We start from the raw sequence: 23636 nt of genomic DNA, 5'->3' as shown, positions 1-23636 counted from the left end.
TATCTCCCTCTCATTGCTAGTCTTATATGGGGGGGTGTGCAACAGGCGGCCCGCCAAGCCATTTAGTGTGCCCTTATAAATAATCGGGCATAAAATCCGGACAAAGACAGTTGGTTAAAATACTTTCTTTTGTAGCTGCGTTTGGCCGGTGCATTTATTTATTTATTAATGAAAGGGTAAGCGATATATATCCACTTTTTTCGCAGTACTCTCTGGTTGCCTTCTTAATTCTTATGTACACAAAAAATATCAACTGACAAAAAAATGTGGCACACTCCAGTCTTACGCCAGGTATTATTTACTTGGTCTTTGAATGATGATTCATTCCTTTCCAAACCTGGCACCCGAGAGGAAACATCCTGTGCAATAACCACCCACCCCGCTCGTATTCGTGTTCACTATCATAATTTTCTCGTATATTTGTGCTTTATTAACCAGCCTGGTGAAAAAAAGAAAAATAAATTTAACGAAGTCTAAAGCTTGTGGTCTTGTTTAGGATATTTCCATCGCAGATTCAAATGTCTTCATATCAAAACCTAAGATCCTGGATGCAGCTTTAAACTTGTAAACGCGAGGTTCCTGGAAAAATGAATTAATAAACAGGGATGGTTGGAATGCCTGGCGAGCAATGTGTCGTTTGCTGATGATGGAACAAGTTGAGAAAAAAACAAGCTAATATTAACGATAGTATGTCCTATTCTAGACTGCACAAGTTAAATATTAACTGAGCCAGAGATGGCCAAATTTTGACTGTACAATCTGCTTTACCAGGGATTAAATTACTCTGTCAGAACATAACTAATTTCATTACTAACTGCTATTACATTGACAAAGCAAGAAGACTTACAGAGTGGACCTTCCAAAACCGGCTGTGCCTCCACCATCACAAAAAACAATGATTAATTTTTCAGTGACTCGAGTTTATTTACTATCTGTAATATTAAACAGAAATAAATACCTTGACTGTTGGTGCGATGTGAGCTTTTGTAACATGTTTCTTTAAAGTTTGTTTATGAGCATATGCTTTATGGCAATCTTTTATAGGGCATACAAATTCTTTGACACCTTCATGAAAAATCTGTTGAAATAATGAAAATATACATGTCACTGGTGAACTATGTCTGTGACAGGCATTCTCAATAAATGATAAAAACTTCCGGACACCTCGGGTCAAATTTATTATTTAATGCAATCATAATTTAGATTCAGACTACAGCGGTTGAATTTTGTAAGCAATAATCGAAGTTAAAATATACCCTGAGAGCGTAGAGTTGGGAAACATTCTCAACAGACAAAGTGTTTTTTTATCTCAGCATTTTTGTCTACCAATTACCCAATGTCTGAAGTTGTTTTTCAATTGGCTCACTAATTTTGTTCACCTACTATACATCAAGGAATTCTATGGGCAGGGGCTATATTCACTTGGCTAATACAAACATTCCCCGAACTCGTAAAAAATGGGGAAAATCTGAATAAAAATATGGCCTAACCTTGTACACATACTACTCAGAGCTGTTAAACCCACCGATTCCACATCCCATAGTGCAAGCTATGATAAAAAAAAATAGCCTATATTCAAACAATGAATATATACTGTAGGAATTCTAGCTTTAGCTATTACCTATGAAATATTGGAAAATATTACCTTGAAATGCTTAGTCATGGCATGCTTTTTTGTAAAGTTTCTATCACAACCACTGCACTGATAAACTTGACGATTTTTCCCATGTGTTTTCTCATGAGACAACAATCTGAAAAGAAGTTATAATAATTGCAATGATGAGGTGAATATGCGCATTCGATAGTAATTCTTAATAGCTCCAGATTAATCAGTCAATATGCATAAATTGATTCGTTACAGTATCTCCCAACTTATTTAACTAATCACTCTATCACAATCCTGCATCATTTAATTTTGTTAGAAATTTAATTGCCTATGTTTCACAACTACACATCAACACATGCCTATATTTCTCGAAGAAAACTTTATCGCAGTCTTTGCACTTGAACTCTTTCCTGTGTTGCCGTGCAACGTGGGTGAGCAGTAACGTCCAATTGGATAACACAGCATCACAGTTTTTGCATGGATACCCGTTATGAATTTTTTCGTGTCGGTTTTTGTGATTCTGCGTCAAAAATCGTTTGTCACATTGTTTACATTGAAAAGGCAATATATTCGTGTGAACGTATGAATGTTGTGTTAAAAGGTGATGCTTTTCAAATGACGAGTTACATCCCGGCTCCGTGCAACGGTATTCCTTTTTTGTTCTGTAAAAATAAGGTGTATTTAATTTTTCGTAACCATATAAACTTGGACTGGGATTATTAGAAAAAAGATATGGGTCAGAAAACAAGAAATTCTATGCCAACCATTCTACTCATTGGCTGGCCCTCGATCTTTGCAAATAACCAATGATATAACACATATTATTTTGGATTCGAAAAATTTACAAAAAATGCAAAGATATTAATGTTTTTCAACTATCGTATTTCTCAAATAGTAGGAGCTGGTTATCTAGATAGGGGTGAAGATGTATTTTATTTCGTAAAAATAAACCTACACTTTGTTGTTGTTGTTAATTTCTGCTTGCATTTTTGCAAAAGTTTCTTTTGACAAACTTTCAGGATGGCTTGCGAGTATATGCTTGTCAAGAAATGATCGACGAAAGAATGATTTTCCACAAATGTCAACTGGACACATCACCTGAAATTGAAATACCAAAGTCATGAAAAAAACTGTTGATTTGGCTAAACCAGTGGTTCTCCATGAGCTTTGAGTTCATGTGGTAAAAACTGAATAGTAAAATTAAAATACTGATTCCTCGTCAATTTATTTTTTCGAAACCATGATAAGATGCAGCATTTTGATTGTAGTTTCGTACAATTTTTTCCTTTTTTTTTATAATCTCACCCGACTATGTCATAGTGACGTAATAAATCCCGCCTAAATATACAGATGGTCGTCCGAAACGCGCAAACGAATAACCGAAGTCAAGCAAGCTATTTCTCACAATTTCTCGTCGTAGCGATCACGATATGGAAGAGATCACCATGGCAGATGTCATTTCAGACTATACTTTAGCAAGCTTATGATATGATTGTGATGTCGTAGTCAGGTGGGGGTTATGTTTGCCCACTAGTGGTACTAGTCTAGGGTACTACACTATTGTAAGCAATATTGTATTGTCGCTGCTGATTGGTTGTATTTCACTATGGTGTATTGTAAATGCTTATGTGAAACGAAAAAAAATGGAACCTAACTACTTCGCATCCTGAAAAACTCTTGAGCATTAGAAAAATTGTTAAAAATTCATATTTCACCTTGGTTTTTCGCTTTTCATGATTTTTCATATGGCGCTTTAGAATTTCTTCATCAGCATACACTTTGTCGCATATTGAACATTTGCTTGACCACTAAAAAATTCAGAACAAATTTTTTATTATACATTTTTGAAAATTTACTTCACATCCATGTAAAAAAAATATTCAATTTCTATTAATACTTATTACAGTATTATATACCAAATATAGCCTAGTTAGTCCAAAATCAGCATATAATAATTGATAAAAACAAACAAAAAGATCAAATAGAAGTTGTTGAATTATGGGTTAAAAGTACAAATACAATATTAATTAAAAGGCTGATTATGCTTAAATGAGGTGTCAAGGGTAGCAACGCTCACCCTACAGCCCTATAAAACTAATCATCGCTTTAACGCCATACACTTTTGCTCTTGTAATTCAACAGATTTATGTTACTCAAATTTTTAGGCCTAAAGCAGTAAAGGTTTGTGTAACTTTATGACTCCATAGCTGACCTGTGATTTGTCCACATGATTTCTAGCATAATGAAGTCTCAGGTGTCTGTTCTTTTCGAATTCCTTTTCGCAAATTTCGCACTGCACCATGTTTTCAGTTTCGAAGCCTACGACTCGGTATAAAGCTTATATTTCCGCCGTAAAAGAAGCAACTTTCTAGGGCAGAACATGTCCAGAAATCCCCAGTGAGAAAACACGTGTCGTCCATGTTCTTTTTGCGTATGACGTCTCAATACTCATTATCTTTATGTATCTTTAAATTAAATGCACAAGTGCGTAAAAAACTGCGACGCTCGCTATCACTCTGTTGCGCCTTTTTTCTTATTTTTATATTCTATCTATCTTTCTTTATCTCATCGGTACAAGCTCTCGAAAAAAAATTTGTCTAGCTAAGACCTTTTGTATTGGTTATATCACTCGGGGATGGTTTCTCATTGTTTGTTTTAGATTTTGGGGCATTTAATAAGGTGTTTAGAGAGTAATTCGGTGTTTATTAGAGTGTCTTTGCGATTTACAGAATTTTATAGTAACGTTTTGTGTATTAAAATCAGGTCTTTCCATTTCAAGTTTCATATTTAATTCAAAAATGTCGGAATCGGTCGTTGACTCTAGTTTACCTGCCGTGGCTTCCGCATCTGTAGAAAACGGCGGCGCTTCTTCCACATCGGAAGAAATACCAAAAAATGCATCATCAGCCGGGACGAATGGTACAAAATCCGAGGATTCTGCAAAAGCAGCACCATCAAACACACCTTCCTCAGACGGATCTTTAAAGAAGAACAAAAACGAACGAGAACGCCGTGCACGTGACATGGCATCAGCGTCAAAGTTATGGCTTTCAAAATCTTCTGGTGGAATGTCAACTAGTGCTAAACGGCTGCAAAAAGAGCTTGCTGATATTACTTTGGATCCCCCTCCTAATTGTAGTGCGGGTCCAAAAGGCGACAATTTGTATGAATGGGTCTCTACCATTCTAGGGCCCCCAGGATCTGTATATGAAGGGGGTGTATTTTTCCTTGACATCAATTTTACTACCGAATATCCTTTTAAACCTCCGAAGGTGATATTCAGAACACGGATTTATCACTGCAATATTAATAGCCAGGGAGTTATATGCTTGGATATATTGAAAGATAATTGGAGTCCGGCGCTCACTGTTTCAAAAGTTCTCCTGTCCATTTGCTCGCTACTCACAGACTGTAATCCTGCCGATCCACTTGTTGCCAGTATTGCGACACAATTTTTGACCGATAAAGATGAACACGATCGCATATCGAAACTGTGGACCAAAAAATATGCGACATAAACTTGAACATCCTTGTATTGTTGAAATTTTGAACATTTTCTTTTTTCATACCTTGTTACGTGCTATATCAAAAATCATTTTTTGATTACCCCAATGAAATTTTCTAATTCATTGGGCATTTACATACTTGTTAAAATGCTGCTTTGTGTAAATGAAATTTAATTTACCAATTCGATTATTGTTCTGCCTATGGGTGATATAAGGTTTTGTCAGATCATACCTTGAATGGAGCTTCTTGATCCATATTTGGTAATCATTGTGTGTTGTTAATTTCACCTGTTTTATTAAACAATCAATATATTTCTAGTCATTTAGACACATATTTAATTCCCATGCTAACTTTAGATAAATTATCTGTAAGTGAACCCTAAAATGAAAATGAGTGTAACATGCTGCCACATTGATTTGTCAAACATAAAAAATAAACTATTATATTTTTGTTGTTTATAGACATTGTGTCCCTATTGATTTTTAAATCATTTATTAATCTACTTTCGATATCAGTCTGCTAAATTCCCGACTTAACTATTTACTTTGACTTCTTACATTGTTAATAATACAGCAATAAGTACAAAAGGCCACTTGTCTTTACGGGTTTATAATCTGGTGAATGTGATACTTGAGTTTATCAAGAGTCTTTTATTGCTTATCTTACCACTTGTGAGATTGGTAATTTTACCTATACTGATCTCGTGTAATTCAGCAATATACGGTATATATAGTAAAAAGGCCAGGCAGAAGATGGGATTCTGTTGGTCTAAATCCTATTATTTTAGAGTCTAAAATTGTAATAGTGCAATGCAATGTTTTGGACTTCTAACCAGGGACGTCCCATTTATTATTTTTATGATAGGCAAAAAATTAAATAACTCCTGACAGAATAAAATAGAGAATACCAATTAAAACAATGTGTATCTCAATTAATTGAATCACTACAAATTTACAAATGTCTTGAATAATTTACTGGACAGATCCATATCATTATATATTCGATATTTAAAAATTTAGAATGTATTCGGAATACTATATTATTCGGTTTTGGCCATTCCTGCTTTTAACCAATAGTATAACCTCGCCACTTTTTTAAAAAAATTGCTTCTGTGAACTAATTAAAGTATTTCATAGTCATTAAAAAGTGTTGATTGGTATACTATTCAAGTGAATATAGTTTTGACATTCTAGAATTCTAGCTTGCAATTGATTATGGTACTTATAGTCATAATTTTTAGGTTCAGTGATGTAGACCAAGGTTGAATTGATAAAATTTCAATTTGTCCTCCTATTTTTCACCCCGCGCACGGTTAAATAATAAATTAGGCAGGCAAGGCTGATAGGAAAGATTCAGGCCCTTTTAAAGATATTAGTTTTTACATATTGTGAATGTATGTGAATAAGCGCTTTATAAAAAAAATTAAATCCAACGAAACGATATTGTAACTGGAGAAAATGCAAATTTAAAAATTCTTACCACATTTTAGTTATTACTGGTAGATCATTTTTCATTACGTTATTTTCAATTGGATCATCCAATGTTCATGGATTATGTAATTTCAATTTCATATATTTTTATTTGGTAATCCTAACAAAGTACTATATGAATAATTTCGGTGTTAGGTAAGCATAATTTGAATACTATGTCATGTTACATAAAGCAAGCGTTTCAGGTTGGCCGCTTTTATAGAATGTATTATTAATATTTTCTTTTTAATTAGATGGAATTTCATATTGTTATTTCTATCAATTGAATTGGTGTAATGGAATATTTTTTACTCTGTGTAGTCCATCTTTTGAGGTATATTTCAATTTAGATTTTCCCATGAAATCCTTCACCATTTTGACTTATGAAATCACTTGTTCCATGGTTGCAAAGAAAAGCGACGTTTGATAACAACGACACTTCCATCGATTTAGAATAATATACAATATCTACCATAAAGATCAGTCAAATAGTTTATTTGTAATTTATGCATATAGAAGAATGTTTATGAAATGAGACTTAAAATAATCTCCGTTTTTCACAGTAAATGGTGTTGCTGTTACATAATATTCTTAATTATGTTTCATAAGCATTCAATGTACGACAGAATAAAATTCAAAACAAATTTTTAAACTCCTTAATAAAAGTGAAGAAATGTTTTTGATTCATTTTTGGATTGCTTTCTGTTATTTTCTTTACTAAGAGTCTGTTGAAAGCATTTTATATTCAAATACGGTTGTTTGAATAAATATTTTATTAGCCATTTATTACACGGCACCCTTCTTGGTCATTGATGTCATTCTTTATGTATTTAGTAGACATGTTGGATACAATCACTTCAGATATTTAATTGCAGAATTCAAGACTGACTCGTTGAAGAGTAGTAAAATAGCATGTCATTTTACTGTATTTGTAGCTACATAGGTTTTTCTTAATAGCCATCTACAATACAAACTTTGCCAAAAGTGAAATCAACTTTAAAAAATAGGAAATATTGAACATTTTGCCTGTGTTTAATTCTCTAAAAAAAACTTCATCGATTGTAAATTGCTTCCTGAGAGAATTTTCCATTTAATTAATCAATAAGTTGTCAATTTGTCTTATGTATTTAGGACTAGCAGTTAAGTGTATTTTTACACACACAAATAAAATGGCTAGATTATTCAACTTCGTCTTACTATCATAAGCTGTAATATCTCAAGGAAAGTCATGCAATTATATATTTAAGTCATTGATTGTGTACTTCCGACTTTGCGAGTACTTACGGTAAATTCCAATGAAAAAAAGCCAAGTACATATACCTTACATACTTTTTTAGCATAAATAATTTCAGTCATTGTTTTGAATCATGATCAATGAAATTGATTTTTGCGAAACACTAATATATATAACGTGTCAGGTAGTCTGTGAAATACATTTTGTGGCGTTCTTATACATGTTCAATCTGTGGTAATGTTATGCCCTAAGAGTAGTTATTGATGATGACATGCTTCACGGCAAACCAACTTAAAAAAAAAGTACTTATATAATGAAAAATTGAGTTAATCCAGAGTTATGGAGCAAAATTTGAGTACAGTATTCGATGAATAATGAAATTTGAGAAATAATAATGTTTCATAATGGTTCTTTATACTCGCTAAGTATTCGGGTAATGCAAATTAAATTTTAATATAAAATTTGTAGGAAACCCATAATTACAATAATATTTTGGTGAAATATTGTTCATAACTTGAATTGCAGAGTTGAATTTTTGTTAAGTGTGTGACCAGGTATTACCAAAACCCTGTGCCATGCTGTTATTGCTTATTGAACTTTATATGATACATCAAATGTTTGCTTATGACTCAAAATAGATTTGAATTTTTAATTTAAATATTTGTGTGAAAATGACACATTGTTGCTTTGTATCATGTTATAGTGGTTTATATCGCTCTTTAATTACCTAAACAACAAGGTATGATCTGATAAAACAATTTTATGCTTGATCCCTGATGTTGGCTTACCGTAACTTATATAATGCAATATCTTAAAATCTGACCACAAAATGTTATTTTTAAACTATTGTTGTATTGCAATATAAACATGCCCTAAGCAAAACAGATTTGGTATGGTTTATTAAAATATTCTGAATTGCTCATGGACTATTTTCAATTATATAATTCATTCTGACTAGTACATTTTTTCTAGTAGAAACAATGAATAATTGACATCTCTGATCGCCAGCTTTTGGTTTTAGCAATGTATTTACCATATTGAATTCTCAAAGTGAATCTGCATTCCTTTTTACTCTTGGTGTTTTTTCTATCTACGCGCAAGTATCTATGTAGTTATCGGTGTGTTTTTTGCCTTCTCCATGTTATTGTTCTTGTATTTTAAATTTCTTATTTTATGATATTTTGTGGGTTGTACTTGATGACTATCATATTTCTGGATGTTTTCCTATGAATCCTTCGTTTGTTTGTGTCAACACATCAAGGCTATGTAAGGATGACAGGTCTGGCATTGGGGAGATGGAAATTTTCAACTAACACTTAACTTCATCTGTTGTGTGCGTAGATACAAATCAGGGCTCCTGTGTAAAGGAGAAACGCCCGGTATTCTTGTGACTTGCACCGTTTTGTTGAATTTCGATTCATATCAGCCACCAGTTCTATCGTTTTCTGCCCATTTAGGAGGAAGTTAACGAGTTTTTAACCGACGCGGGCGCGAATTATGTAAGTTGTTCGCAAGTAACTAGGTGCTTAAAAGGCAAATTGTAAGATATTTGGTTCGTCGACGACGCACATGCTTATTAAACAACATTGAAAACAGTTCATATACAGTTTCTATTGTGCATGCAAGTGTACGTTATCTTACAGGCACATTTCATAGCCGTGTCGAACCGGAAGTTATTAAATCTACTAATGCACCCGCGGGGAAACGAGAATTTGAATTCCTATGCTTGTATAATCTGATCTGCAGTTGGTTGTGATTTGATTCGGAGAAATGGCAAGGCAAGTTCTTGCCGGTATTTTTAGGGAGATCGAACCACATTATCGTTGTCGACCACTGGGGCCATTATTCATTTTCTGTATCTTGTATTTAAATAGTTTCCCTAACACTGGGGCCATTGTTCATTTTCTGTATCTTGTATTTAAATAGTTTCCCTAAATGCCACCGACAAAACAAACGGAATACCAGACGAATATACAAGCGAACATATTTTTAAAATTTTGCAATGCTTGTTTCCCCTGCTGTAAAGAGCATTTATATCGTATTGCCATTGCGTATTATATTCAATGATAAAAAAAATTGAATTCCTCATGACACAAAAAACAGCAATACACTACGACAATACAATACGACAAGTTTCCATGGTCAAATAATATTACCTTGAATACGAGAGAAAGGACACGATGAGATACTCTTTTTTTTACGCCAAACTCAAACAAGCAGCAAAATAAGTACAGATTTCAAAATAATATACTGATGCTGACAATTCGGATCACCTCAACAAACAGACAATTTGAAAAGATTTCGAAGTTGCTGTCTCGAAGCGTATTTATTTGTAGAACAATCAATCACTTGTAATTCTCTCGAGCATGATCCTCCCTCAAGGGAGTTGAAATTGGTCTTTGTACGACCAAGCAACGCACATTTTCTAACACGAGGCATTTTTTATTTGTGTATAACTTATTTTCTAACAAATGAGCAACAATAAACATCGGAATTGCTGTCCCACTGCGTTATCAAAATATTGGTAATTACCACATGAATTGTTCGTTTATTCAAATGACTGCAATTATATGTAGTAGTATATATTTACGATTATATTCATATATGCTATCGTCTATTCCCCGTATTTTTGTTTTAGTTCGATAACTTGTTACTGTATTGTTTGAATGATTTTCTGTTATCTCAGGATATATAGTCGTGTTGGCTCTGAGCTATACTTTTCACAATATATATATGGTATAAATATAAAGTACATACAAAAAGGCCGATAAACGGGTAGCGTCAAGATTTTTAGGAGTGGCCTCATCAATTGACGTGCAATTCTTTCTCCCGTATATCAGAAAAAGCGTATGTAGCGAAAAATGACGACCATAAACGGACGATCCTAACAGCTGCATTCTGTTTTACACTAGCATATCTTTTAGTTTTCAAAGGTAATTTTATGTACTAATGGTTATCTGTTTGAGTGAATATATTTTCCTCGTCGGTGTTGTAAATTTATTTCAATGTTTGTCGTAGAATACAGTTAAGAGTAGGAATGGATATATCAAAAGATTTATCATTTCGTCACCCAGAATGATTGATTCCCCGACTCCTAAACTTTACACCCATGCTTGAATATCTGTCTGAGCGAAATTAGTGTCTAAGCGGCCGCATGAATTTCAATTGGCGCATCATTTTTGATTTACTTCTGATGGGTCATTGTTACAGAAACAAGAGAGCTACGCCCAAATATATGGACACGTCCGTTCGCAGTACAGTACGGTTTACCGTACCGTCAGATCACAGTCTGCAAATATATTCATACCAAGCGAAGCAGTACAGTAGGACACAAAACGGCGTCCGATGTCCGCAGAACGATCGGTGACGTCATAGCAAACAAAAACAAATCTCACAGAGCTAACAGAAATATTTGAAATAAATAAAAGTAATAGCCTTCTGGAGAAATATTTCATCTTTAACCACTAAAAATTTCAAAGCAATTGGTCCAGTGATCAAAGAGAAAAGCGGTTTTTTAATATTTTCACTAGGTGTCCAAAAAGTGTCAATGAACAACAAGAACAAGAACAACATAACAACAAAACGATCGTTATGTCCACCAAACGTGTCCAATAAATAAATAAATAAGAGGAAGCACATTTTTTTTGGTGTGGACAGTGATAGCGATATCCAGTGATGGCGATAAGGCAATGAAAGATGAGACCCATACGAATCGACAAATACGCAGAAAAAATCAGCAAAAATATGCAGGCAGGATAAGGTAAAGTATTACGGAATTACCGCCAAAAGAATGAAAAATCACACAGAAGGTCAACAGTGCGGAACTTTAAGAACACAGTCGAAGAGGAGTGAAAAAGAAATCACAGCCAAGATAAATAGTTTAGGCAGTGATCTATTCTAGCAATGAGCATATGCTCATTGATTCTAGAGATAAGAAAGGAATGAAAAAAAGAATAAAACAGTGTTGAAGGGAAAATGCGTAGGCGAAAGCGGAAACTGAGCGATAAAGTATGTGCTCTGCGGCAAGTACAGACAATATTACAGTCTTATTTGAAGTAAAAATGAGAAAATTGTAGGGAAAAAATATGTTTTGAATTTCACTTCTCTATTTTCCATGATTTGATTTTGTAACTTTAAAAATCACAATCAAAAATCCGATTGAACGCAGCGGATAGCGTTCCGAGTTGGTAAAATATGACTCCCTGAACACCACTGCGTTGCATCTTGAATGCTATTTTTGCGAATAGTCTGCATACTGTTTGGTTGGTAACTCTGCGATTGCGGCCACGTACCGGTACCTGAGGTGTAATTGCTTTCTCAGATGTTTTTACGACATTGTCGAAGAACAGAAGGCATATGCAAGCACTTTTGTGAAAGGTTAGCGGGTCAGCATTTCATTATAGTATTACGGCAGATGAGTGGGTTTTTCCATAATTCGACCTAATATTGAACGTATTAATCGCAGATTATTAATCATTTTGCCAAAAATATTCCGAAACTTATTTAAACTTGATTGATTGATTTATAGTTGCTGAACATCACGCATGAACTATATTTGTTGTAGCAGCATTACTGTATTAAGATTCCTGAAATATCCATGATCTGATTCTTTTTTTATTATTAATCTCTTCTATTCAAATTTAACTTATTTCTGTATTGTCTTTTTTGTTTCTGTAATTAGATTTTTTTCTAGCTTGATTAAGGTACTAAGTCTTCTTCATTACTGACAAATAGATGCAACTAATTTTGCAAAAAAATGTTTAAATTAATTGATAATCTATTGCATGTTTTTGTATTTGTTTCAATTCATCTGATTTTTTTTCATTCTTATAATCCACTATTTTTACTATCTCATTTTTAGGCATCTATCAATCTGCTGTGTTTGACGTGAATGCAAAATAATTTCTAAATGAGTGAGTTCACACTTACCAACTTCACTGAACCTTTATTCTAATTCTTCTATTTTATGTTGTAAACCAGTCTTTTTTATTTGTTGTATAATTGTAGAGTATGTGCTTCAAATGCATGCTTTTTGATTCTCTTTGCCAGGAGTGGCCAACACGTCAATCGCCACGTCTCGAGTAGTCGATCGCAGCGCCTAATGTGTGTTTTAAAACAGAAAGAATACAGTACTGTACATGCGCCAAATACGATATACACATACGGTGTTTGAGTCCGGGCAAGCCCGATAGAGGATATATTACCTAACAAATCGAAGTTCCGGCGCTGCCAACGTTTAGAAATTAACGTGCCGAATACCGCGTGTCTTGCCTAAGAAACGATCCTACAATGACTTCTGCAGTTATGCAAAAGTTATTGTCTCACTCCAAGAGTAGTGTGGAAAAGTATATTTGCAACGGTAGCAGTGGCCCATTTTTCTCTAATTCAAAACGAGCAAAGAATCGAACAATCGGACATTTAAATTAAATAGTGAAGTTTGAGCAGTCGTGTAACATTTATGGTTTGAGAATATTTATTTTTCGCTGTTTAGATACGGTAATACATGTCTACCTAGCAAGGTTTTTTTGAGGAATTTTCAACACTTACGACTAAAAATTAAGTCAGGCCTTAGATCTGAATTGTATGATTCGAATAAATCTTAAGTAAATGATGAAATTGTACTCCAGTCCAATTACATAATCAAATTTATAAATTAAATGTATCATAACAATACAAATTTTTTTGGCGATTTCATTAAATGCACCCACAGAGTTGAGCTTATTGGCAGCGATGGAATTTTTTGTATGCGTGTGTGCAGTTATTTGCATATTGGGTACTCATTCACTTTTGTGTATGACCTTATTACTGATCTATTTCGAAGATTTTAGTCGATCGCGATCGAAAGCAGTTTGGCCACTCCTGCTCTATGACACTAAAATTGCATTCTTATAATAGAAGCGGTATTATAATCGTATAAAAAAAATTTTGCGATTTTCAACGCATAAAATCACTGCGCTTTTGCTCACTTCATCACGAACAAGTTTTGTAAAAGCAGCCTCTGTCATGTGAGAGGTGGCTATTTTTGGAAGGACAAGAATATTCCCAAAACCTGATATCTGTAACCTGTAACGCCAATGTAGTTTTAAGTCCAGGACCCTAACCACTAGACCAGTGGTAGCCGACCTTTTCAGCGCCAAAGACCCTTTTGATGGTTAGCCTGAAGGTTTCACCTCTTTTTAAAACGTTAATTCCTATTTATAATAACGCCAAACGGCGGTTTAAACTTGCTATTGAATGACTACATATATAATTCTGTTCTTTCATATGAAATGATCTTGTGTTATGCTGTAGCATAGTTTATGGAGTTCTGCAAGTTGATTCATAATGCTGAATGGCTAGTATTTATGTTTTGTCGTTCACTTTTTCCCCTATGCATGAAAGAACCCTCTGAATCACGGACCCCTAAAATCTATTTGTGGACCCCAAAGGGTCACTAATTTGTTATGAAATCAATCCATTTTTAGACAATATCTTAATATTAATTTGTGGAGCCAAACAAATGCTATTATTCTATTTGCAACAGATGGATAATGTGGATGAAAGATAAAGATCACAATTTATCATTGCATGGTGTTACATCTCATATTCTTAATCCAAAATCTTCATCAGGAAAGACATGCGGATCAAAATGCCTTAGCTTTTTCATAACCAGCATAAAGACTCTGCTACTCATTTCTTTTTATTATGTTTTTTCTATTGGACTTACGTTCTATAATAGATGGCTTTTCAAGGTGAGTGGAATTTGTGTTCACTTTTTTCTTGTATCTATTAGCCTCTGGGTGAGGTGGTGTCCATGAGATTTGAACTCAAGATATCATCTCTGAATTCGAACAAACAAAGTTTTGATAGCAAAAGCTTTGTCATTTGTAAGCCTTCTTTATTTGTTTGTTAATAATGCTCAGTCACCCTGATATAATAATACTTGCCAAACTCACCACTCCACGGTCCTGTATACAACTCATTATAAAAATGAAAAAAGTATTATTTCAAATACATAAACATGTGTATGAACATGGCCGCTTTGAGGTTATAAAATTGTTATTACTGCATTTGAGTTTCTTAAGATTTCAATGACAGTTGTTGTGTTGTGTATATTTCGATGGTTGATTATCATAAACACTTTTTCGGAAAAATTATAAAATTCTTATTCTTTGAAATATTTTCTGTTCAGGATTTTCACTATCCACTCATTACTACGAGTACTCATTTCTTGACTGCTTTCGTACTCTGCGGTTTTTCGCGTTTAATCATGTCATATTGCAAACGAGATGTGCCAACATTATCGTGGGATGTTTATGCTAAAAGGGTATTTTTAACTGGTACGTTCTTTTTATGTATATTTATATTTTGTCTGGGTTCGTTAGAGCTTACTTGGGACGTGAGCTTAGAAATATGCTGGGATTTGACCTAAATCTTTGATGACTCGCAACTTTATTTAGAGACTTCTATTCAACACTATGGATGTTTCCCAGTGCATCGATTTTCTTGTTTATTTTCATAAAAAAAGAACCAAATAGGTAAAAGTCAACGATGATGTAACAATTATAATTTTTCCAACCGCTCAGAAATTCAAGCATAATTGTGAACATTGCCTCATATTTGCGGTTTTGCATATTATTTGTCAGTTTCCAAAAATTGGTTGTAAATAAAGTATTTTGATTGTCATTATGTCTTTCGATTAGCTTTAGTTTAGTTGCAATAATCAAAAATTAGTCCCGGCAAAGCTGTGATAGATTTGGCTAAAATTAGCTTTAGTATTTATTTTAGTAGCTGTGGTTGTATATTTTATTAAAAGTACGGTAATAGTTGAATCCATTTGTAAGGTCAACTCTCCAAAACACTCAAAACTTGAGATTGTAAAGTATATGGATAATTTTTCTTGGGTCAAAGGTCGGGTAAACATCTAAAGTTAGTTAGTTGGGCTTCTTCGATTCGTGTCAACTCAGGGAATCTGTACTGTTTGTTACAATTCTTATGTTGATCTTGCAGATTATACATTTTGGATTACTAAGCAATTATGCTTTTTTAATTACAGTGTGACTAGTTGATGTTTGCCAAGGACTTGACCATATACGGTATAAATACTTCGTCCTTCAAAGTTGTTTACCTGTTGTCTGTTGCGAAATCATTATTGTATGCTGAATTCCGTCGACAAAATTGAAAAGTCAAATTGTTTTTCATGATCCTACTTGCTGGGAAATGCAAATGATCGCGTCTTTAATAATAATTTTTTTCAAAATTGTATTTTTTTTCAGGCCTAGCCAGTGCACTTGATATAGGATTGTCAAATTGGAGTTTTGTATTTATCACTGTTTCTTTGTAAGTATCAACTTATTATTATTAACCTGGTGGAAACACTACAATTGTCTTACTTATTATCAGTCATTGTGGATATTTTATCTTCTTAATTCTAGGAATGATTTAGAATAGCATATAAGCCCAACCCCTAAAACTGTGAATTTAAAAAAAATTGGCATATGAGCAGACCCTATAAATTGTAACACGTTCGTCATATGTACCTATCACAGCGAATGGTTGCACGCTCTTATCGCAGGACTTAGCATGGGTCGATTGTAGCTGTTGGAATTAAGTTAGCACAATGTCATTTCATTTGGGTGCTGCGATCAGAGTTGCGTACGTATAAGCTGACCCTTTAGTGCGATTAGAATTATACACGTATAAGCAGAATTTTCAGTTTAATCAGAGTTATGCACATATAAGCCTACCCCTTAGTTTGGCACCTCTTTTTCAAGTTTTAAACCAATGCTTATTATGTGAAGCTATACAAATCAAAAAATTTATAATTCAGAACAATCAAAGTATTATCAAATATTTCCATATATTATCCATTGAAATCATCCTTATTCATCACTGTGAATACAAATTATACACATTGTTTCGTTACAACATCAATCTAGCGTAGTTATTACTATAGTTATATGGTCTAAGAATAGTGAATAAATATAAATATAGTATTTCATCGGATGTGATACGCTTCACTGAAAAGTACAAGTTTAGAACCGACTCTTCAACATTGCTTCCGTGCAAAAAACTATTTGCTCAGTTAATCATTGTGTCGTTTAGCTATATTCTCAATATCAAATACTCAGCTCAAAGTACAAAGCATTATTTAATCTCTCTGCAAATAAGAATTGAATAGGTGTAACGTTATATTACAAATGTGTATGTAATTTTAGATTTAGAATTTGTATTTAAAAATTATACTGTTCAATCTATATATTGGTTTCATGCAGGTCACTGGTTTAGATATATAAATAAATAGAATTTTGTTATCAAGATGTGCATACACTCCAATTCAACTCTATTAAATTTTGCTTGGACATTTTTCACTCTGAACAAGGCTCTGCATAAGTAGTTACTACAATAAGAAGGACATGAATATCTCCGGTTTGGCATTGCCTGCCCAATTTATTATACATCCTGTCCTGGGTGAGGTGGAGGGTATGGGATTTGAACCAAGATTTTATCCTCCGATGCCATCGTAGTTAAGTTTAACACTTTTAACCACAAGACCATTGTGTCGACTAATGTTGGTTAACAAGCAAATCTTAAATAAAAATGACCAAATTTAAAGTGTTGAAGGGTGGACTTATTTTAGCATTTTAAACATGTCATTGAAAAATACATGCTGGGTGATACTGTAAACGAAAATCGCCAAACTTTAGTACTGTTATTTCTATGAATGCCATCTGATATACAGCTGAGTGCTGAATGAATACCAATACCAAAAATTCATTTACTTTTCACTTTATTCCAGATATACCATGGTGAAATCTTCTGCCGTTATATTTATATTAGCATTTGCAATTTTGTTGAAATTAGAAAAAGCCGTAAGTAATTAAATTATGATCTGTTATAAAACCGGATATTCCAATCATAGGGAGTGTATTGTTCCTTTTGTGGTTTGTCAATAAAACTGATGAATGTTGCAGTTATGTTTTTAAATTCAAATTTTTTTGATCACATTTTTTGTTAGTTATCGAATTATTCTATGGAATGTTACGGCCATATCATATATGCTTTGGTTTTATCTATCTCATTGTTGTTATTAAACGCATCTGAGCATGACTTTATGAGGCTAAAGTGCCATTTCCCGATTGACTCTCTCGATCCCATTTATATTTTCCGAATTGTGTTCATACAACATAATATTCTGAAAATTTGGCATCATCTGCTTCTGAGCTCTGCAATTATGTTGTTGCTAACATGAAGACCTATTAGTCTTGCTGTTGGACTAATGTGGCTTCTCGTCAATTGCAGCCAAAATATTTTTTTTTTTTTTTTTATAATTTTTATTTAATTGTGTTTAACAATGTTTCATACTTGACGAAATAAAAATCTTAAAAAATTTCAATAGATAATAGATAAAAATCTTTTTAGAAGACAGTAGTCTTGAATAATTGAGATCAGTTTAATTCAGATTGTTTGGGGAAATCACGATATAATAATGAATTATAAATTCAATATATGTCTTTTATTTCATAAAAAGCAAACAAATCAGAAGTTCCTATCTAATATCTATTTGATCATCTTCTATATATACTTTATAAAAATTTTAATTAAGCTAAGAAGTTATAAAATACTCCTACAAGTGTATGTCAGTTTGGTCAAAAAGTTGACTGTCATCAATTTTGTTCATTTGATTGTCTTCCCCACCCAAAGGGTTTATTGTTTTACTAATATCCTTTGCTTCCATTGTTTTATTGTTATACAAATTTATGCACACTCAATTATAAGCTATTCATGGAATTGTTCCAAAACCTAAAGTGAGAGTTGAACATACCATCAGCTTATCAAGATATAACAACAAACGGGAACAGAATTTCCATGCATTATGCTGTAAATAATAGATACAAACTTTCATTTAGAGGTCACTAAGTGGAAAATGAAAAATTTCAAAATTTGTTAATATAGGTTGGGAACAATCAATGTAAATAATCTTTTGAAAATATTCTTTTATCTATTTCAGCGATGGAGCCTTATTTTTGTTGTTATTCTCATCGCTACGGGACTTTTTCTTTTTGTTTACGAGTCAACTCAATTTAATTTGGAAGGATTTATACTAGTTCTAATTGCTGCTTTTATCGGTGGTTTACGATGGACATTGAGTCAAATTTTAACACAGAAACAGGAATTGGGTAAGTTTGGGCTAGTTTTAAATATTTAAACAATTTCTGCCAATTATATTTAACAAGACGTCTGGATGCAATAACTAGACTTGACTCAACTGACCGATTTAACACAAGATAAAGTCTTGTTATTTTTGTGACTTATATTTATTTATTTCATTGTTGTTCATGAGATCTAATATGACTCTATTCGAGACTTGAGCAATGAAAAATTACTCGGTTTTCGGACTTACCTTGAAATGATCTGCGACTCTATTTGGGACTTGTCCCAACACTTTACCATACTATTGATTATCCTGTGAAGTGTCAAAGTCAAAACCATGTATTTCCTGATTCACTACTTCCAATAATACATCCACCAAGAACTAGTGACTAAAAGAACAAAGCAGAGCGAAATTTGTACAAACAAATTTTGTGTCATGACTCGTGATATAGTAGATGATTGCCTTTTAACGGGCATTACCATATTCATGATTTCTGCTGCTTAAGATAAATTTTTTTATAGTGTATGTTTAATTCAGTATACAACTGTTTATTTCAGTTTAAAAATTCAGTTCAGAGTTAAATTACTAGTCAGCTGTATATGTATGTTTTCCAGGTTTAAAAAATCCAATCAACCTGATGTGGCATTTACAACCAACTATGTTTATCGGTTTGTTTCCCCTTGCTATTGGTTTAGAAGGTAAGAGTAGTATTTGGTCTTTATTCGATAGAATGTTCAAGTTCAATTAACTGATTCTAACTGTCTGCATATCGACTCCCGACTCGGGCCTTTAGAATTTCAACACTCGACTTAGGGAATTTGGAAATTTGACTCCAAATTCCAGTGGAGACAATCTAAAAACTCACATATTCACAAATTTGCAATATACTTTTTTGCTGATTCATTTTTTCAATAAATTTTTATGATAAATCAATTAAAATATTCTGAACATAAATTGTTTAAACAAGTACATTCCAAGGTATGGTCATGGAACATGTCTTCGGTTATGAGCTAGCTTTCATCTTATTTTTTCAGGATTATCATTTTTCACTTCTGAAAAGATTTTTGCGGCAGACGTAATATTGAATCAAACACCTATTTTGCTAAAGATTTTACTCGGTGGTATTGTCGCGTTCTTTTTGGGATTTTCAGAGTATTTATTACTCAGTAATACCTCATCACTCACATTGTCCATTTGCGGAATTTTTAAGGTGAAATGTCAAGTTTTTTTTTGTAATTGTTACTTTGTTCTGTCTGTTTGATTGGTTTTGTATGCTTCAATATAGAATATTTAAACTAGACTATTTATGAGTATATCTTCATCATGTTCCAGGGATGACCGAAATTGAATAATTTGAAACATAGTAGTATGTTAAATTATCGTATAGATATATATTTATATATACAAGTGCTATCTCTTTTTCTTTGAGATATTTTTCCATGGTGTACAGTAAAACCGACTATTTTTGACCATTGAAAAGTTAGCGTCAAAAAATGTTCACTTATCAATTTGTGCAGTGTTCATTAATCATCATCTATCTTTGTGTCGGTAGACCCGTGTGACTGCACAAAGATATTGAAGTAATATATATATATGGAGAGAGAGTGATTCAATGTACGATTTAAGAAATTTTTGAATTATTCTACTATTTACAGGAAATTTGCACGTTGTTACTAGCATCACGATATAACGGTGATCGGTTGACAACGATGAATTGGATTGGTTTTGCAGTCTGTATATGTGGTATAATATTGCACGTCTTTCTCAAAAACAGAGCAGAATCTAAACCAGGTAAGACACAACGATAGCCAAACTGAAAAATCTACCATTAGAATATAACGTAAAATATTTTTGAATATGGACTATTAGATCAATTTTAAATTTGGTCATGGTCAAAGATGTAAATGATTTATTTGGTTTTCCTCTGGTTAGCCGATAAGGCGGCTTAAAGGTACGGTTCCCTGTCCGCAGTGTGTGGACTTGGATGACGGAGGAAGGTATAACTGACCAGTAGTATGTGAACCACCCCTATGATGGCGAGGAGTTCAGCAATTAGCTTGCACATACTTACCCCACATGGGCTTCGAACCTGCGAACCCACGCAGGGTAATTAGAGGTGTGATGGCACCTAAAGCTCAGCATAATGTGCCAACGGCCAGGCCATCATAACAATTTTTCATGGCTTGGTATGCTTTTTAGTCAAGACTCTTGAAAACCCTAGTTTTCCGGCCTGAACCACTAGCTGTTGCGGCCTAACTTGGCAATTGGAAATTACCAAAATTTAAAGATTCCGGTCCTCCGAAAAATAGAAATAGAAGGTCCTGTGCTCCCGAAGTATGTGAACCAAGATGGCGGACACCAGAACGTAGTATGTGTACCAGGTTGGGGTTAGGCCATAATTTATACAATCATCATATTTTAGTTATATTATGAGTTCGGGGGCCAAGTGACTCCACTCCCGTAGTGTTTGTATCTGAAATTAAGGCCTAACCCTAACCTGGTACAATCCGGTGTCCGCTATCTTGGTTCACATACTTTGGGAGCACCGATGCTTGTACAGAGCCCTAAACAGCAAACTCAAAGCAATTGAGGATCACTTTTTTTTATAGAAGAGACTTCTGAAAACATTACCATGAACCTTCTCGGAGGCGATCTGGCATCTACTGCAGAAGAAAGTTCAGAAGATGAAATTTTTGATGCCAGGAACAGATGATGATGGTTTAATCATTGGTTGCCACCATCAGATTAATTGTTATTATGCTTTTTCATTGTGGGATTATATTATGTTTGTTGTATTGTCAGACCAATGTCTTGTTTATGTAATAGCGACACCAGTGGATGGAATGGTATATTGTTTTTTCATTCTAGTGTGATGTTGAAATAATTTGTGGAATATTGTATTTCCTCTGTGCCATAATTGCACTATGTTTTTACCTTTCACATGCTGAATCAACATGACGTTTATCGTCACCCTGTCGAGTATGGGATTATTTCAGCTATTTTTCCAGTATGCAGCACTGAGAAGATTTTTGGTAACATAATGGGCTTCTTGGGCGAAATTTTTTTCCATACTGATGCTTCGGCCAGTGTAGGAGATGTTAGTTGCAAAAATTATGCCTCAATGCCGAAGTAACTACATTCACCATATTTCAACTTTATTTTTTACAAATACTATTTGATTGAGAACTTTGTTGTAGTCAACATGTTATATGATTAGCTTTAAATAGTATCAGTTCACTTATTTGTTTCTTGACCTTTCAATCGTCATTCTAGAGCAAAACATTGTGGTTTTTTAGTTTTTATTAAATAACACACCATTTGCATTGCAGGCATCACTGGCTTTCAAAAGATTATTCATTTCCCAGTTTTAAGAAAAAATTTTTTCATTTTTGGGGTTATTTTATGTTCTGTTAGCAACAAAATAGTGTAACAACAGTTAATGTAAGAGTGAACTTTTGGCGTCTGGCATACTTCTCATTCCACAAAATTGTTTTGGATTCAAGCTTCCATAAAAAACGGATGCAAATACATGTATTCCTTACTTTTAAATATGTTCGGGTAGGACCAGGTCATTCTTTGGTGGGCTATAAAATAGTATTGTGGAGGCAAGGGTCACCATTTATCAAAAAGTATCATTGACTCGACTAAGCAATTTACCTTAAAGTTCAAAGTGACTCTAATTATTGACTCAAAATTTATCAAATAGTTTAAAGTAGCTTTGGTCATCTAAATGAAATCGACCTGTCAGCAACTAACTATCTGTGAGACTAAACTCATTGATTGGCTTCACTTAGATGACCTGTGGCATTGGGGGTTGAGGGGGCTACTATCCAGCGCTACTGTAAACCTCCATATATATGTCTGGGCTTTAGAATGTATGTTTTGATAATTGAAAATAATATTTTACCTTAGTAATATAATAAATAATAATAATAAACTCTTGTGATATTTGTTACAGATTATTTACACATTTTTATAAAAACTATATTTATGAATTGTTGGAACCCTAACATTATTATTGTATTAACATTCGGAAGAAAATTGAATCACCAGATATTCAATTGCTTTGTAATATTGCAAACATAATCGCCTATAGGTTTGCGGATTTGCTTGTTAACTAATAAGTTACTTGAGGAAAATTAATCTTATATAAGTGATCGGTTCGTACTTTAATTATCTGTTCTTACCTAGCAGTGTTAAAAACAACCCGAATGTGTCTGCGTTTAGAAAACAGTCTACAAATATCAATGTATCATTTTTGAATGTGACTCTACCCCCTTTTCTCCTAGTTTATGTTATAACATTTGTTGTTGGCGCGATATGGTAGTGGTATTTATTTTCATGTGTTCAAAGCTTTATTGAACCTTTAGTAAACTTGTTGAATGATATATAAAAATGTAATACTAGTTGGTGCAATTAATTACTTCTGATTTTGCCAAATATATTAGCTAGCAAAAAATGAAAAACTGCCTATTTTTTGTGTTATTCTGGCTCTAGATTTGGGATTAAGTATAGAATGTAACATTACAGTCTTGAGATATGGGTTTTGTCCCTGATCCTGGAAGAATTGTTGTCCTTGTAAAATGGTTGATCAACGTTTCCCGACTATTACTGATATTCTTCAAGTTTTTGTTATTACTGTAGTGTAGGGTGTCCATGAACTCTTAAAAATTGCGAAGGGAATTT

At 33.5% G+C, this 23636-nt stretch overlaps 3 protein-coding genes across 7 annotated transcripts; 2 read left to right on the top strand and 1 right to left on the bottom strand.

Moving 5' to 3' along the window:
* Nucleotides 1-399: 399 nt before the first annotated feature.
* On the bottom strand, nt 400-4120 carry LOC120348285 (transcription factor IIIA-like). Its single transcript, XM_039418406.2, has 7 exons — nt 3819-4120; nt 3322-3414; nt 2562-2704; nt 1966-2268; nt 1646-1751; nt 959-1078; nt 400-579 (listed from the first exon to the last, which is right to left on the bottom strand). Exons 1-7 carry the CDS (start codon nt 3906-3908, stop codon nt 493-495), a joined length of 942 nt encoding a protein of 313 aa, XP_039274340.2. The 5' UTR covers nt 3909-4120; the 3' UTR covers nt 400-492.
* Nucleotides 4121-4255: 135 nt separating this feature from the next.
* On the top strand, nt 4256-9047 carry LOC120348286 (ubiquitin-conjugating enzyme E2 E1-like). The gene has a single exon (XM_039418407.2). It carries the CDS (start codon nt 4405-4407, stop codon nt 5122-5124), a length of 720 nt encoding a protein of 239 aa, XP_039274341.1. The 5' UTR covers nt 4256-4404; the 3' UTR covers nt 5125-9047.
* Nucleotides 9048-12035: 2988 nt separating this feature from the next.
* On the top strand, nt 12036-23416 carry LOC120348283 (solute carrier family 35 member C2-like). 5 transcript variants are annotated; one of them, XM_078111052.1, is made up of 11 exons: nt 12046-12193; nt 12678-12729; nt 14340-14547; nt 14988-15135; nt 16072-16135; nt 17595-17667; nt 18807-18975; nt 19565-19648; nt 19985-20160; nt 20606-20741; nt 21560-23416. In XM_078111052.1, exons 3-11 carry the CDS (start codon nt 14347-14349, stop codon nt 21661-21663), a joined length of 1155 nt encoding a protein of 384 aa, XP_077967178.1. In that variant the 5' UTR covers nt 12046-12193; nt 12678-12729; nt 14340-14346; the 3' UTR covers nt 21664-23416. The 5 variants fall into 5 exon arrangements, with proteins under 5 accessions (XP_077967165.1, XP_077967138.1, XP_077967178.1 ...); XM_078111086.1 differs by having other exon boundaries at nt 12098-12201; XM_078111039.1 differs by lacking the exon at nt 12678-12729 and having other exon boundaries at nt 12036-12193; nt 21563-23416.
* The last annotated feature ends 220 nt before the right edge of the window (nt 23417-23636 follow it).

The sequence above is a fragment of the Styela clava genome, chromosome 1 (genome assembly GCF_964204865.1).
Source record: "Styela clava chromosome 1, kaStyClav1.hap1.2, whole genome shotgun sequence".
NCBI classification, from domain to species: Eukaryota; Metazoa; Chordata; class Ascidiacea; order Stolidobranchia; family Styelidae; genus Styela; species Styela clava.
The sequence above is the reverse complement of the archived record's forward strand: the minus strand, read 5'-3'. Positions and strand labels throughout refer to the sequence as shown.